Raw genomic sequence first — 18,140 nt, forward strand, 5'->3', positions numbered from 1 at the left:
GTGGCACCAGTTATTTTCAAATTATTTTAACAAGTCTGATGGGGTCCTGAATAAACAGAAATGAAGGTATTTCAGAGATTTGTTTCTTTTTCTATAACACTAGACACCAATCACAGGGGGACAAGAAAAAGGTTTTTACTCATAACACATGACACCTTCTGTTCTATTCCTCTGTTAGGGCTGAACTGTGTCCTCTCCCATATTTATATGTGGAAGTCCTAACCTCAATTCCCTCAGAATGTGACCTTATTTGGAAACAGGATTTTTGCAGATGTAATTAAATTAAGACGAGGTCATACTGGAGTGGAGTAGGTCACTAATCCAGTATGACTTGTGTCCTTATAAAAAGGGGAGATTTGGACACAGACAACACACAGGGAGAGAGTGTCATGTGAACATGAAGGCAGAGATCAGGGTGGTGCATCTACAAGGCAGAGAACGCCAAAGACTGCCAGCAAACCACCAGAAGCCAGGACCAGATTCTCCCTCACAGACACCAGAAGGAATCAACCCTGCCAACACCTTGACTTTGGACTTCCAGCCAGCAGGACTATGAGATAATTAATATCTGTTGTGTAAGCCACTCAGTTTGTGTCACTTCATTATGGCAGCCCTAGCAAACTAATACACCTTCCTAGAAAGAAATGATCATTATCAAGACCTACTTATTTTTTTTAAATAGATTCTTTCACATTGAAATTATCCCGAAGAGGGGAAAAAAAAAGTTTGCTTCTTACCGTCAGCTCTTGGGGAAGAGAACTTGGCTTCTTTATGTTGATCTCAATGCTACTGTTGTCTTGTTTCAGCTCCATGGGGGACCCATGCACTCTGGCCACACCTTCAAACATCTGGGATTTGGTCAACGAGGGGGAAAGTGCCACCGTGGGACACTCTCTTTCCTTCTCCTCCTCGTCACCGTGAACCGTCTCTCCATTCATGGTGACTTTCCCATCTACCTGTAAAAACCAGAATGAACAAGAACATGCTATTCCCCAGAAAAAGACTATAACAAAACAACACGTTCAGAATCACCTTAAATCATTAGCATTTAATAATCATAGTCTAACAAAGAATAAGGTCTTTTATATGCTTCGGTCAGTTCTAGAAACTAGGGCTCCTCTAAATGCCATCTTTGAAGGCTTCTTTAAAAGGTGGTCTGCCTTCTCAGGCTGCTTCACGTTAGAATACATATCATGTTCACCTTACTGTGGGTCTGTTTTTATTTTGCAGTATAGAAAATCAAGGGCATATTTGGGTTCCAGTAATTTTTCATTTACTTTCTGACTGCTAATCCACAATTTTGAGATTTTTTTTTCTGATTAGCGTATTAAATTAGGCGGAGCTCATCTTAGATCAGGAATATTTCACAGGTTATCCTGTCATGGTCAGGAGCAATGGGTACTTTTTGGAAGCTATCATGGAGGGCAGGGAACCTGGTGCTATGCTATGTCACAGTAAATTCCTATTTCTAGTTAACCTGACCATCCCAGTTTCTTCAAGAAAAAGAGGCCATGCACATTAAAATATTTTTGTTTTGCACCCATGTCTAGGGAGGGTGGTGGGAGCAAGAAAGAAGGAGTGAGGGTGGTTAGTCTGGCTTATTAAAAGGCATCTAGGAATCTCTGTCTTAAGGTCTGACAGTATGTAGCGTGGTCCTGAAAAGAAGCTCTGCAGTGAGACGGCCTCAGAGTGAGTCCTGGCTCTATTGCTTAACAGCCATGTAATCTTCAACCTCGGTTTCCTCACCTTTATTATAATAGTATTCCTTAATGATGCTGTATGGTGATTTTATGGATTAATATATGCACAGAATTTAGAACAGTATCTGACACATTGTAAGTACATAAATATTAGCTATTCTTCTTACTAAACCTTCTAAAATCTTTTAAAAGGAATAATAGAAGGGCAGATGCTAGTTATAGTTTATTTACCCTAAGTCAGTGGCTTGTATATCTATTGTTTGTGATCCATGAAGTTGAAATCACAACTGAACGAACACACGTAAAGATAACTGAAACGAAGTTTTGCAAAATAATATTTACCTTTTTTTATGTGTGATGCACTAGGCTGTGTTTTAAACATTGTATTCTATTCTACCTCTTTTTTTTAAAAAAAGAATGCTGATTCCAAACCACTAAATTCATTTCATAACCTAGCAACAGGTGGCAACTCTCAGTTTGAAAACACTGCCTTAAACCATTTTACTTGCTCTTCCTTTACTCTTAAATCTGTTATACTAAGAAACTGAGCCTGTATTCCCTGTCTCCCGTGCCCACCTCCTCCCCACAAGAAAACACACACACACACACACACACACACACACACCCCTTAGCTTCAGTTCTGGCATTATCTGGCAACAACTGTTCCATTTACATACTACCATACACGTGGGTCCACCCACTCAATGGTGGGCTGTGAACAGGGTTGACAGCCATCAAGACCTATGATGAGTTGAGGGCTCATTGGTGAGCCCCAGCTCTAAAAGGATCTCTATCCAGTTCCTCAATCCACCTCTCCTGAGGCCTCCACACTGTCTTGCCACAATGGAAAGGGACTGGCTTTGCTCAGGGCCAAAGTCTTGCCATGAAGCCATCTATCCTAATTCTTCTGTTTAAATGATCACATTGTGCTGTTTACATTAAGGATAGGAAGTGGACATCTGGATTAATTGATCAGCTGCCTTGGATACCAACTTAAATAAATGTATTCCCTATCCCTGTGCTGGGCCACCTCAACATCAAACCTTCCTTCATGAAATCTCAGACAGTGCATCAGCTGCTGAGGTCCTTAGGTGACCTGCCGAGCACATATGATCACGTGTGTATCTGTGTGTGCACGAGTCTGCATGATGAGTAGCCCTAGGTGAAGGACAGCTGCTGAGGTACTTAGGTGGCCTAATACAATAAACAGTTGCTGAGTGCCTAGGCACCTATGCCAGGCTCTCAGGATGAAGCTATGAACAACAAAGACGCAGCCCCTGCCCTTCGAGGGATAAACATCTCAATTCAACCCAGATGAGACAGCCAGGACATTTTTCTTTTGCTTCATCAAAGCCTAAGGCACAGATTTCGAAGATACATTCAGAGTTATCGAAGCAAAAGTCAGAAAGTGTGGTTTGGTTCCCTCTGAAATTCAATAGGAAGATACATGGCACCCCACTGCTCAATTAGTTTAGTTTAGTAAACTTTCTTTACAGTCACATGTCCGTGTCTGCTACTGATGAATTCCACCTGTCTTCTATTATGAACCCATGTGGTGTGCAGGGACAATCAGAACTGATTTTTCTTTATAGTCAATATAGCTTGAGACAAAGGATGAGCACTTCCTCCTGATGTGAGGGAAAATACTAGGATGTGAGGAAGAAAAACGACGTTTGACTGTCATAGATTCTTTGGTTCTGGTACACCACTTTACACATTCATTGGCAACCCCTCCAGCCCCCAAAACAAGAGTTTCTTCCCACTTAAAAAATAAAAAAAATCTGTCTCATCTGAGGACCAAGTACATCCCATGTATTCCTTGTATTATTATTTTTTTGTATTGTAGCATCTTTTTAGATATGATGTCAGTTTCTTCCTAAAAGAGAGGTAGCTGTATATACTTCTATTTAAGCCAAAGGCAATCAAAATTTTGTTTTGAGGAATTTGCAATACCTCCAGATAGCTGGAGATACCTAGGGTGCTGCTAAATTAGGGTTTGTTATGACTACTATAGAGAGACCATGCCATCATATCAAACTATGAAACAGACATTGCTCATCGAGATGACTCAACCACCAATCTCACTGAAGCCCATCAGTATTAAAAACAGGAATTGAGGGGAATCATCTATCCCTTAACTATTTGCAAACCAAATCTCAGAGACACATAAACTTCACAATCATACATGTTAACACATTTTGCTTTTGTTTGATAAAAACAATTGCATCTTCTTGAGGCAAGATGCTTCCTTCCAGTGATTACCTGGGGTTCAGTTTTGGTTCTACCCTTAAGGAACTCATCCTACCTTGAAGGTCTTCAGGACCTCTTGAGAGTTTTTGGGCTGGGAGTAAGGCTTGGGTGTCAGCATAGGCACTGCTTTGGGAGTGACAGTTTTGCTTGGAGACCCACTGCCTGCTGACATGCTGGCATCCAGTACACTGGTACGAGCGATGGTGGTTTCCACAGTGGCAGTGAATTTGGGTGGAGACAGTGACTGTTGCCGCAGGTATTTCATGGGGTTGGGGTCATTCAGGAAGGAGGATAAGTTTGGCTCTGTTGAATGGCTTCTTTCCAGAATTTTTGGCATCTCCAAGCGTTCAAGAACAGCTTCGCTGATGGTGAACCTCTCGATGTACTGTTGAAGGATCCCTTCCGCCTCCTCCTGGGACCGTGCATTCTTGTATGCCTCATGCAACTCCCTCTCTCTCCTCTCCCTAAAGGATGGGCATGGGAGGGGAAGCAAGAACAAAGGCAACAGTCACAGGAATTGCAAAGCAGACCTTGGTAGAGCTGAAGGAAAGTATACAGACAGGAAGTATAATATTGGTGTCAGAGCCGTCGTGATAACCAACAATTTTTAGGAAAAGCACATCTAGATAATACGGTACATTCAACAAGAACAACCACAGAAAGAACCCACTTTTCTTGGACAATTTCTCTGTAGGTTTTGATGCTTTTCCTTCGTTCACTTGTCCCATCCTCTCCAGCCAGTAACTTCTCCATTTTTTTCCTTTCTTCCTCTTTCTTGATTAAGTCCTGAGAAGCACTTCTTCTACGGCTCTTCCAACGAGCCAGGTCCTGCAGGGGTGGGGGAGGGAGACAGAACAGTTTTCTTCAGGCTTACACATAATTCCATTTCTACTCTTCAGGGTTGAGTAAGCACTGACTACCGGCCAGGCTAAGACATTCCTGTACATCCAATGTAAGTCTGGTTGGAACAGGACTACCTCGAAGGCAGGAACCCTTCAGAAATATCTACATTATCCATAGCAGGGCAGCGCATTTATTTAAACATGGTAATGTAAAATTTGTGATCAAATTCCATGTCAGTTGCCAAATTTTAAAGTACTGCCTCAGAGGGTATTGTAAGAAACTTCATTTCTTGTTATTTATGACCTCTGCATTGTGAATGGACTCGCTGACAACAGAATAGTAGGAATTAACCACAGACCTACAATTCCCTCAGGGCAGGAAGAAAAGACAGAAAAAAAAATTGGCTTTGGGGTCTTACAGAACCAACAATTCTGTATGTGTTAAGTCATCTGAACCTCACCACAAATCCTATGGGCAGTTAGAGCATAATGTTGAAGACTTAGGATTCTGGAGTCAGACGGGTGGGAGTGCGGCTGTGGGAAACAATCCTAGCTCTATCTCCTCCACGCTTTGGAAACTCAGGCACGTTTCTTAGCCTCCCTGCACCTCAGTTTCCTCATCTCTAAAATAGAAATGATAATAATAGCTACTCTTACAAGCCTGTTGTGAGGGTTAAATGAGGTAGTGCACATAAGGTGCCAGGCACAGACATAATTATTACCACATTTTATCAGCTTTAGAAAAGTTAACTTTTTTGACTCAAGGTAGAGTCAAATCTGCAGTAGTCACCTCAGAGTGCTCTGTGAGGATGAAGTAATCCACTCTCCCTCCTCTCATCTCTATCTTCAGGCTCCTCCCCTGCCCTGGCTCTTTGCTCTTAGCACACAGATGATCCCAAGGCCCCCATCAGGCCCTGGAGCCTTCCTTACCGGTTATAATCCTGGCTCTCTTGCTCACTAGCTGTGTGACTTTGGACAAGTTACTTAGCTGTTCTGGGACTCATCTGTAGAACTGAGGACAATAATAGTTGCTAGCTCATTGAATTACTGAGAGGATTAAAGAATGATTACATGCAAGGTACTTAGAATAGTACCTGTTACTGGTACGCTTTCAATGTTGGCAATTATCATTGTCATTATCATCGATTCCAAATATATAATCTCAAAAGACAGTCCCTCCTCAATTCTGCATCCCGTGCCAGTTGCCTCCCTTCTGCTCCCCAAACTTCAGCAAGGGTACTTTCCCTAATGCCCACAAGGACTGTGTCACCGTTTGAAGCCCTCGAGGGGCCCCCTTCCTCTGCATGGCTTTCCAGCCCAAGTCTGACTTTCCAGCCCCGCCTGATTTTCTGCTCCAAAGGGTCTCTAGCCCAGCGGGCAGAGCAGTCTCCCCGCTGCCCACGGCCCTGGACGGCACTCACATCTTGCCATTTGTCATCCTCTTCCCGCAGCTGGTTGTTTATCAGCTGCAGCTGCTCCTGGCGGGCCCTGCTGTGCGGCTGCACCTTGGCCTCCTCCTCACACCGCATGTCAAACATACTCGTGCTCCTGCGTGGGGAGACAGCAGACGACAGTGCACAGGGAACAGAGCTCCGCAAGTCTCCGCGCACTTGCAGCGTCCCGCCGCGTCGGGGCGCTACCGCGTTTGGAAAACCTGCCCCCTTCCCTCCGCAGCTTAAGGCAGCAGCGTGATTTGCAGTCTATTCATCCCTCGGCCGGCAGCAGCGGGCATGCTAGCAGCCTCACCTCTTCTCCTCTTGCGGCAAAAAGCGAAAATGTGACCATCTTTGTCTTCAGTGATGGCAGAATCAGGCCAATCTAATTTTATATGTAGGGGTCAATATATGTTTAAAGTAAAGGGCTAGAAAAAGGTACTTGAAGCTCTGGGCTCGTCTCACTTGTATTAGAAAGTAAAATGAAGAGAGTTAAAAGGTATAACTTGGGGAGAATGTATAGGGAGGGAGAGTGGCGTCCCCTGAAGTGAAACTTAATTGCAGTAAATGCTTCTTTGTGTAAAGAGCTGGATTAAATGCTTTCTCCGTTAACTGAGGCAATTTCTCCATTTTCAAAAAGAAAAAAAATATATCATACAGCTTCAAGTCTAAGGCACCACCTTTTCCTGTTGTATTTTCTGAATTTTGGTTGCATCCAACAGCTATGCATTAATGATACATACGTTTGATGTGGTTTATTTCTATGTCCTGTAAAACTGTCTGTAAATTGATAGTGCGTTGATGGCATCTTGGAATCAAGAAAATATTTTATGGTAAGATCAAAGGATAAAATATATAGATCAGTATATACTTTGTATCCTAAAATTCTCACAATGATTTCACTTTATTTTTGTCAGGATACCTCTGAATTTACTCTTTTTAAAAGCAAAAGGATTGGGAAGGCAATTTTTAAAAACCTTTAGGCTGTTCATATAATTGATATATTCTATAGGAGCTTATTAAATGTTGGGCAAGACCATAGGGGCTTTTCTGCGATGCTTATGTAGACCTTTGCTACAACGAAAGCTGAAGCAGCAAGATGAAAATAGAAATAAAAGCCAAAGCAAAATCTTCCCTTTTTTTCTCTCGAAGAAATGACTAGCTCCGGGAACCAAATGGATTATAGAGCACTCAAATCAAGTGGAGGGCTGCTTAAGAACAGAAGACTGATAGTCCATTTTTGAAGCCAGCTTAACACAAAGAAAAAGAAAAGCCATGCATTGAGACACCAACGCGTTCCAGACATCATCCGTGATGTCCAAAATAGTCACCCCCATGGCCAGACAATGCACACCAGCAGCACCACTGGATGCTAGTGGGTTCCTTAGCAGGCAGCTCTCTGGAAGGAGAAGATGACCCCCAAAGCAATGGCTGCCCACGTTCATTTCGGTCCACTCAAATGAACTTGCATGGATGTGCGGGTGCCTCTCCCCTCTCTCTGGATGTTGCACCATTTGAGTCTGACCTAAGAGAGCTAAAACTGAAGACTGCACTTGTAATCTGTTTTCCCCGAGAGTATTCTAATAATCTGCGCCAAGGGACTTTCTTTGATCTGAGGCTTCTATTTGCATGGATATGACAAACCTCCGTGAGCAGCTGTGCACAGACTCAGGGGACAGTGTTGACGGTGGCAGCTGTACCTTCCTGAAGGATAAACTGCAGCCCTCAAAAGAGAGGAGGGGCTGCGATTTTTCACCTAGTGTATGCTACTTATTCATGTGGTTTAAGGAAGATTTAGGAATTTGCAGAGTTCGGTAGAAAAGTCTAACCCATGGTTTTTAAACTTCATGGATCAAAATTCCCTTAAACAAGCTTTCCAGAAAGAGACCAAAACTCATCCCATTCTTCCTTTCAGAGTTTAAAAAAGTCTTACCTTTAAATATGTCTGATTCAGTCAGTTCATCTTTTAAGGCAATTTACAGGCTTTGTGAAGGTCTTAGAAGATATAAACTCCTCTGAGCTGGGACTCTCTTGTAATCTACTAAATAGTTGGCAGATTGTGGGAGAGGAAGGAGGTCCCTTCCTTCAGCTTTGCCATCCATAGTTTTTAAAGGGCAGAATTTTGGTTTAGGCCACAGTGGGTGGCCATAGAGCAAGGACTTCTTCTGGGACCCCGGGAAGAAAATGGCAGCTTTCTCCAGGATTTGAGAATTGCTTATCTCACTCGACTGGCATGGTGAGGATGGGAGCAAGGCCTTCAGAATTGCCTTCTTCTGTCCCGGGTTCCTATCTCTGCTCCCACCATGAAGTTCTAACTACCTCAGCCCAAATGTGGCCGAAAGCTGGTTAGTGAAATAAAAAGAGAAACACTTGCCTGCCTTCTCATATACCAGGAAGTACTATTTTTTCCTAGAGTTTTTTTTTTTTTTTTTTAAAGAAACACCAGCCAACTGGCCCAAAAAAGAAATAATAAAACTATGAGCAATATCTTTATACCATTTCAAAAAAAGGAACTAAGCAAGCTGAGAACTGATAACAGTAGACAGAAAATGAGCTGAGTCACCATTCAGAAAATGTTCCCTAATTCAGAGGTTGGACTCAGCCTCCAAAACGAGGAAGTGCATGTCTAGGGATGGGGTGGGGGACCCTGCAGAAGCCTAGGTTCCAGAATGTTAAATGGACTTGCACCAAGGCTATGCTCCTCAGCACAACAGGCTGTGCCCTTGGGCTGCTGGGACGAGGGCCCCTGGCTGCAGGGCCCAGGAGCCTCTCTCGGCGATGGGTTGGCATTTCTGAGGGCCAGGATTAAATTACCTCAAGGGGAGCCTGGAAACTGTTTCTGGCCCAAGTCTAAGGTAAGGGAATTAAGAACAAAATGGCCTTTGGCTCTCACAGTGTCCAGCCTCCTCGGAGGGGACCGCTGGGAGAGGGGGCATGTGGAAGTAAAGGGCAAGAAGGTGAAACTAAATCCATGGAGCCATTCGTGGCTTGCCAGGAGGTGGAAATTTCTGTCTGCCTGTGTGGTAGGTCTGCCCCTGACCTGCATTTTCCTTAAAGGGTACATCTTTTTTTGATTGGGCTGCATTTTAAGAATGTGTCGATTTTGAACAAATAGAGCCTGTGCCAATAGTTGTCCTTAAAGATTTTGAAAAAGGGAGATAGTGGGGGAATGAACAAAACATATTATAAATTTCTGTTTAAAAAAAAAAAACTCCTGACACAAACTTTTCTTTTTGTTCCCCACATGGTTTCATATAAATTACGTCTACTCCAAGAAAGAAATTCAGCCCTTTGGATGTTCCTAGATAAGACCCTTGGAAAAGAAGCTCCGTGTACTCACCCTGGCCCATAAGGCTGCTGTTTTGGTAAATTTAGAGGACTCCCCACTCCTACCCCTTATAAAAAATCATTAACTTCTCCTGAGGGTGAGGTTTCATATTCAGGTACAGGTAAAATTCAAAAGCTCTTTAATGTAGCTTCTTTTCTTTCAGCTCTTAGGGTTTTTTAGAGATCTGTATTAGGCAAATTGCACAGCAGCTTTGCAATGATGAAGAGTAAATCCATTCTATCAAAATGTTTTTGCTAACAAATCGAAAAAGTGTTGTGCCTATCAATCTTATATAATCCTCCTTTCAGTGAATGTTAAATACTGCCACTGTAGATTTTAAAAGCAACAACCAGGGCTCTATTTTATAGACGACTTAGCTCCAAAGCTAAGCTTTGACTTAGCCCTTAGTCAGTCAAGCTCCGGCTGAATTTGGTTTTGAGACGTGAATGTTCCACGTGTCAGGCCACAAAGCAATTGCGCATCACACATCGGAAACTGATACCCTTGGCACACGAGTCAGACTGCTTCGAGCTACAAGTACAGACTAAGCTGACCTCTTGAACACAAACATGGAAAAAAGCACAATTCAAAAACAGTAAATTGTGGCCTGATCTCGTTGTCATTGGTGGAAATGATATTTTTCTGTTCTACACCGTTATTTAGATTCCTCACTTGGTGACTTGAAACTATGGATCAGGCCAGGAAGACAGGCAGAGGGAATACTAGGGTCCACTCTTATGATGGCCCAGACTCCCACGAGGCCACAAAATCCCTCTCCCAGAGGACAGACATCAGGCTTAGTGGGCCACTGTTGTTGGAATGAGATATTAACCATGTTTCTTAAATATGAGCATTCTGCAAAGAAAACTTCTGCCTCGGATATCAGTTTCAGAATGCTCTGCCTATGAGAAATCCATTTTTGAAATGGAGTTAATATGGTCACAAACGGGAGAGAGTGGATTCTTTTCAAATTTGGATGTGAGGCCGGGGATGGGAAATGCATCTCTGAGAGGAGCGGAAACCAAGGAGAAGCAGCCCAAGTCATGTTGCACATCTTGACCCCTGACTATGCCACGGAACTTGAACGAAATCCCAACGTTTTGGTCTCAAGCATCCCGCAGTTTATATTATTCCAACCTGGGAGGAACTTGGGCTTCTGAATCTATCATTCGTGGTTTAGGATTTATTTTCTTAGCTTAAAAAAAAATGTAGCTACGAGAATGACCACTTCATGGCTAAGCCTTTACATATCAAGAATTCAATGCAAAGCGCAGAAAAGCCTTTTAACAATTCTGTGGTTCAGAAGGGGTTCCAACGTCCGAACGCTAACAAGAACAACTTTCACATGCCCTGTCTATAAAAAGTAAATGTTAACTTTTGAGCAGCAGCTGCATATTAGAATCATGCTTCAGTGGCTTTTTCATTCATCTCTCCTGCACAGAACATATGTTCTGCATTCCAACTTTAAGTGCTTCTCTGAGGCTGCAGAGAAGAGTCAGTTAGCTCTTCAATCCACCGTTATATTAATTGCATTTCAATTAGTGGTGAGTACTGGAAGCATGCAGTTTAGGCTAGTAATTAATGTATTCCTACAAATACAAGACAACTTACTCTGCGTCATCAGACACAGGAGTTCTCGGTCCGTATCTATAAGACCAAATACAAAATTAGAGGATTGGTAAGACAGAAGGTTAATGCTGTAACCAAGCTGGAAATAAAAACTACAAGTGAATTGTATGTGTGCCAAACCTTTTTTGCTGATCATACTGGAAGAGAAGTGTCATTATACAATTAGTAATATTCATTAACTGCTGAAAAGGAAAGCAAAGTCTTGACATTTCTGAAGAATGCAAAATCTGTAGTAAAACCCAGAGGAGAAATGAAAAAAATCCCCATGCTACCCACAAAGAAAGAATCTGTTCAATATAAACACAAAAAGGCTTAGGTGCAACCCACAATGTTTAGAGAAGGCAGCTTAGAAAAACCCAAACATGTATTAAGATGGTTCACAAACAGTTGAACTGTTCTTTGCCTTTCGGTGCAGAGTAATGGGCTGTAATGGACACCCAGCATAGAAGCACACACTTACTGACCCTTTCCCTGATGTGTTAATGCATTTGCACAAATAACATCAAAGAGTGTTTCTGCAGTTTTCTGAAAGCAAACCAGAACTCCAACCAGAACCCCAATCAGTGCCTTCCGCATACATTTGACAAAAACCACAATTCCTAGAAAACTGGCAGACTTAATCAAAACCAGACGTGGATGATATTCCACAACTTAAAAAAAAATGAAGTTTTTTTAAAACAATCTTTTATATTCTTCTGATTATTTAGATCTACAAAGTTGTACCTTCTTCGATATAGGCATTTTAAGTTTTAATGCATCTGATAAAACAAAGAAAAAGGTCAAATTAGAAAATAGAAACTAGAACATTATGAGGGCATATTTTAAGCACATTTAAAAAAAGCAGCTCCCACAAATGACTATTTCAGCAAAGGAGAATATTAAGAGAAGGTTCTTACCTATGCCCTGAAAGGCTGTTCATTCATGCATTCTGATGGCGGACAAAGAATTTTTTGAGTAAAGAAAAAATGTCCTGCTTTCAGTACAATAAATTAAATTTGTGGGTTTTCAGCAAAAATTACCTGATCCTGTGTTCAGTTTATAACAATTTATAGGGAAAAGAGTAATTTCTAAAGATCTCTTCCAATGATCTTAGAGAAAACACTCCAAAGCACATGGGTGTACACACACATACACCCTTGTCTCTGATGCCTTCATCATTCTACAACAGTCTGATTCATTAATAATTATTTTCATGCACAGTGAAGGCAACCACACTAGTTAAAAACCCAAAGTTTCTGTTGGAATGGCCAAAATCAAGAAGAGGAAAGTGTTTGTGAATGTCTCTCCTCCAGAAGACAGACCCATTTTCTGTTTCTCTGGGGAATAGTTTCAGAAGGTGCTAAAGGTTAAATTAATACCCTCAATTTTCCAAAACCATCACCGCATGGAGGCAGATGGATTCCTTCACATCAAGAAAGAGTGCATCATCGGTGTTAATTCTACCCAGAATTAACAGTGTTAATTCTGAAGCCTCGGTAAAATGTTTCCCAGTTAATTAACAGGCCTACTGGAATAGACATTCAAATATAGTGTTTTCTAAATTATCTATGGAAACGAGGAGAGAAGTTATTCTTAATGGATGGCTAATCTAGGAATGATCAATTAACAGTTGGTATGTGTTTCTGTGTCTACTGGAATATTTTAATTCATGTTTTACTGAAGTAAAATATACATACAGAAAGTGCACAGACCACACACACACACACCTTGATGAATTTTCACAAACCACAGATTAGTGTTGAGTTTTGTGCTATATAAATGGACTTATACAGTATGGACTCTTCTGAGTTTGGCTTCCTTAGCACATTTCGTTTATGAGGTTCAGCTACGTTGTTGCATGCAGGATATATTTAAATTTAAATTGCTTCTACACAAAACACTTAACAGCATTTCGTGGACAGCTCTGCCAACAGATAGAGATTAACACCGCAACATAAGCTCCATGATGGCAGGGATTTTTCTTTTGGGGTTCTCTGAACAGTGACCAGACTAGGCCCTCAATAAGTACTTATTGGATGCTCTGGAAATTGAAAAGAATAGTGCAGTCTCTGAAGATGACCTTCATTTATCTGTTTACTATATACATATGGGTTTAAGAAATTTCCCCTCAGACTAATTTATTAGCTTTAAGAGGGCACAAATTTCATCAGAATTGCCTTTGCTGTTAGGGAGAAGATAATTAGAGTTTGGGCTTCAAATGATTTTCCCAGTTGTCCTATGGAAAATAGAAAAGTAAAGATGAGTTTTAAAAATCACTAACAAAGAGATTTTTTTAAAAAAAATGCGAAGTAGGTCAGTCAACAGACTATCAAGTACAAAATTGGCTAGACAAATCACAGTTGGTATAAGCATCCTACAAAAAAAAAAAAAAGCAATTAATAAAGTTTAATTGTGACGGTGGCGGTATTTAGAAAGACAAAAAGAATACTCTATTCACCTATTGATTGTGTTTATGTAACTTTCAGCACTAATAAAGCACTTCAGGATCAATGATTAGCAATATTGTGAACTAGCATAAGCTTCATTTGACATGAGAGGGAAAAACGGGTTTACTGCTCATTTAAGATTATCCCCCAGCACCCAGCACAGCGTTTTACACACAGTAATTACTCAGTAAATACTTGCTGAAAGGAAACATGAATTCCCAAGGTGTGTGCTTGCTCAATCACACAATTACGTCACAGAGTTAATCTGACTATATCTCCTTATGCTCAAACCAGCCATTCAGTCCCATGTGCATATAAAGAGGTCTCTTCCCGAATCACAGATAGAGGGACAGATACAAGTGACAGGGAAGTCGTCACACCGCCACAGTTTCCTCTGGTAACCTGGTAGGTAATGCGCTGGCGTGGAACGGCGGGTCCCTTCAGACAGAGGTGGGTTTGGATCTTGGATCTGTGATTACCAGCTGTGTTCACCAGCTGTGAACCGATTACCAGGGCCTCGGCTCCTTAGTGTAGAATACAGAAGAAACTGCTTAGTCTCAAAGGCTGTGTGAGAAGTGAGTAAATGGGCCGCCTAGAATGTTCTAGTAGGCAGCCTACAGGCCTCACTTCCTTCTCTCCTTTCATGCTGACTGCTCTCCGGCAGCCCGTGGATGCAGGGTCCAGCACCACATCAGGGCATCTGGGGAGAGAGTGAGCGTGGTGGGCGAGGCTGTCCCTCTCTCACTAACCTGCCCTCACCTGCTGGGATCCAGGTGTGATCCAGGTGTTACTTCTCTCTACATCAGGCTTCCCATTTGTGAATTGGAGCCAACAGCCGTTCAACCTACCTGTGAATTCCCAGGAGACGGTATGCTGGAGGAAGCAGAAGCGCTTTGAAAGGGTAACAGTTATAAAGTAGAGCACGGCTATTACTCCTGCTCCCTGAAACCAGTGTTACAATAAGGCTCTCCTATGGTAGTATTATGATTCAGAAGAATGTAAAACATGCATTAAATCCAGATGGTAACGATGGCTAGGATATTAATCTTAAAATTTGGGGATTACTTAAGATTTTCTTTACTCCCCACTCTACCCTCTGTCCCACTACCATCAGGGTTCCCTGTGAAGCAGAACTTCATCACTTCCTGTTTTACGGTGGAGCTTTAATTACGCTACACACTCCTTACTCCTCTGCCCTGCACTGATCAGGCAGACCACACTTTTCACAAAAGTCTATCACTCTTACTAAATAGCAACAGAAGCTTCAACATACAGGACCTGAAACCAGACCATGAACCCCAGGATTACTATTTCCCTACTTTCATTTTATTTTTTTAAATTTGTATTTTACATTGGAATATAGTTGATTTATAATGCTGCTGTGTTAGTTTCAGGTGTACAGCAAACTGATTCATTTATACATATACATATATCCATTCTTTTTCAGATTCTTTTCCCATATAGGTTATTACAGAATATTGAGTTCCCTGTGCTATATAGTAGGTCCTTGTTGATTACCTTTTTAATATATTCCCTACCTTCATTTAAAATCAAGTCAGAGCACGGAATAGAAATCCTACCTCTAGAAAGCACTATTTGCTAATGTTAAAATTAAACTAATTTTATAAGTGGTATATATCTTCTTTGGACCTGAAGACCCTCCTGGAATCAGAACGAAATCAAGTAGGTCAGAAAGAAGTTCAACTCCTTTACCCAATGGCTCCTACGTGAGCTAGGAAGAAATAAAAGAGTTTCCCATTTAGGCTGCCCACAGAATGAGAGTCAGAAAGAATGTTTAATAGGACAATTCACAACTGAACTATTCTTTCCACACCTGCTCACATGCAAAAAAAGAAAAAAAAATCTTGGCAGACTAGGCCAGTCATTGAATCATTTCATTTCTGCTAGCAATAGCAGGTAAGTGGCATTGATAAACCATAAAGCATTAATGACACATTCAAAGCATGTATCAAGGCTCAGACTGGAGAAACAACGTCAAAACAGCTTAGGATAATCTTCTGACCTCTTATCTTTTATTGGTGGACCCTTGGCAGATTCCTCCACAATGCGTTGCTTTGCAAATGGAACTGGACGGAACTGGTTTAGCTTGGATCCAATGTGTCTAAGAGACATCCCAGTTCTCCTGGCCATCACGTCATCTTTTTGCGAATCATACAATTTTCTTTGGCCTTTCAGTCCACTGCCACTCCAGGCAGGAGCTGTCATCTTCTCTGACTTCTCTTCTCTCTCTGAAGCCTCCCATTCAGAGGTCAGAGGACATGAGCTAGGGCACGTCAGTCCAGCCAGTCAAAGGGCACTTATTGCTAAAGATGTTTTCAGTAGCATCACTCGCTTGGCATTAACTCAAGACGGAAGAAGCCAGTGATCACAGAGGCAGCAGCACACATAGCAACTGAGGATTAATACCTTGGACCTCCATCATGCAGCTGATACTTACACGGGAATGGGTTTCCCTTTCTGGTGTTCATGATTCCTGAGAATGAAATTTGGCCAGCACCCAACCACATGCAAAGTCTAAAGTCTCTACCCAGGAAGGGCACTGAAAGCAGAACTCTGACCCTGCGATGGGCGCATTCCTTTAAGGGGCTCCACGCCACATGAGTCATCAAGCGCATACTGTGGCTTTAAGCTGTTTTGGGGAACCCGGCAGCCACAAACAGCAGAGGCAGCGCACCCTGGAAAGCGGGCGAGGCGCTCACAGTGGCTGGCCGCTCTCCTCGGATCTTTCAGCCTTTGGCACCGTCTCAGAACCTCTTTGAACGACTCCTTCAGTCGCTTCTTTGCCATCCTGCGGCAGCTGTTTGCAGGTAACTAAAGCCAGACAGGACAGCTTTACTACTAGGAAAGAATTCCCACCCGGGGCCTTGGGCCCACCTGTCAGCCTTCACGTCCTCACCTTTCTCTGTCCTCCTCGGGCACTCACCTAAACTGCAGCTATGCTCTTCCTGGACCTCCGGCACCACAGCCAGCCGGCAGACCCTTTTACAACGGTCATCTATACCAGACGTCACTATTCTGTTGATGATCAAGTAGCATTGGCAGCAAGGGGGAAGAGGGAAAAGAGTTAGGAAAGGAGACAACGAAAGTCACTGAGACTGAAAGCTTAAGAGAGAAAGTTCGGTTGCTATTCCAGAAGCCGGTTAGTAAGGATGACATACTCAGAATGAGATAATAGAATATGAACCCTGGCAAGGGCCTGAGAAAGTCAAAGAAGGCTAGCCTGACTCTGCCACCACGGGGGCTGAGTGATGGCCCCTTAGTAGTCAAGGACTCAAGGATGCATTCCTTACTAAATTCTTAGTCCCACCCCTTCCACCCCCGGTCCCCATCAGCCTCTGAAACCCCAGCAGTGCATTTCTGGTGCACCAGGGTTATTTCTATTGACGGCCTCTAGGGTGTCATCCACAGTACGGAACCAAAGAAACCCCTCTCTATGTCATGGACCATCCACTGTGTGCTTTGGATATCACGAACAAGGCATGCAGGAGACTGTCCCGAGCATCTCCTCCTGCCGTGGAGGGCTCTGCTTTGCTCCCACCATGCAGGTGGAGTGGAGTTTCCTGGGAGAATCCAGAATCTTATTATTATTATTCTTTAACAGAAACTCAAACAAATTTTGATAACATGTCTACCTGGAAGAGACCCAGGAAAGCTGAGTAGCTTACCAAAATGGCTGAAACCCTCACCTGAAGTACCATCTTCAGCTAAAGACAAAAGAGGACGTGCGGGTAGTGGTTTGGGACCTCAAAGGGGGAGGAAGGCAGTTCACACGGAGATGGCAAAGCAAATTTTTAGTAAATAAATGTTTGCTGGGCCCTGCGGAGACAGTGGGGTGCAGAGTGGACCCTGATGTCTAAGTTTCCCCAAGCACACCTAGCGCACGGAGAATCCAGAACTTTAGAAATGCCCTATACCTGCTTAATAGAAGAAAGACCAGCCCGCAGAACCAAATCCCCAACAGAGGGCTTGGGAATTCACAGCTGGAAGGCCTCCAGTGAGGATGAGGACCGGTGACAGCTCTACAAGGTCTTTTCCCAGGTGACGCCTCACAAATTTGGATGGTGATTCATCCAAGGAAACTCCTGACTCACAGGAACCCTCAAAAGAAGAGTCTTTTTCCACTCATGTTCTGTTATATAATTTTAAAAACTGGGCGGGAGCTGGTGGGGGAGAGATGTTTACTTTTTTGTGTGTCTACTTAGATGTCCAAAATCTGAACTTAATGGTACTAGTAACAATTTTTTTCTCCCTAGTGGGATAAGAAAGAGGGAGGGTATAGGTAAGCCAGATTTTTATCAATATATCTTTAGGAGAAACATGAAGGGTATCATTAAAACATTCCATCTAGTTTGTTCAGTATTGCCAACAAACAAAATACTGCTTAATGCAGCCAAGGGAAGATGAATCCTTTGCCAAAATTACTGGCATTCCCAGGCAGTGATTCTGGTGACAACAGAATCAAAATGGATGTCTGTCATTTAACTTCACACACGTTTCCCCGCGGGGAAATC

The 18,140-nt window shown here is 42.6% G+C and overlaps 1 protein-coding gene across 14 annotated transcripts in view; it reads right to left on the reverse strand.

Annotated features, from left to right (window-relative positions):
- The window catches only part of LIMCH1 (LIM and calponin homology domains 1), a 347,042-nt gene that overhangs the window by 54,932 nt on the left and 273,970 nt on the right, over window positions 1–18,140 (reverse strand). For 5 of the 14 annotated variants that reach the window (XM_057546927.1, XM_057546931.1, XM_057546928.1 and 2 more), the window contains 5 exons: window positions 11,165–11,200; window positions 6,214–6,340; window positions 4,621–4,778; window positions 4,006–4,414; window positions 738–956 (listed from right to left, as the gene is read on the reverse strand). In XM_057546927.1, the coding sequence (XP_057402910.1) occupies window positions 738–956; window positions 4,006–4,414; window positions 4,621–4,778; window positions 6,214–6,340; window positions 11,165–11,200 (949 nt within the window). Of the gene's footprint in view, window positions 1–737; window positions 957–4,005; window positions 4,415–4,620; window positions 4,779–6,213; window positions 6,341–11,164; window positions 11,201–15,631; window positions 15,893–16,328; window positions 16,441–16,552; window positions 16,645–18,140 lie in introns of all 14 variants that reach the window. The other 9 variants (XM_057546932.1, XM_057546929.1, XM_057546930.1 and 6 more) reach the window with 2 other exon arrangements.

The sequence above is a fragment of the Balaenoptera acutorostrata genome, chromosome 5 (assembly GCF_949987535.1).
Source record: "Balaenoptera acutorostrata chromosome 5, mBalAcu1.1, whole genome shotgun sequence".
Lineage (NCBI taxonomy): Eukaryota > Metazoa > Chordata > Mammalia > Artiodactyla > Balaenopteridae > Balaenoptera > Balaenoptera acutorostrata.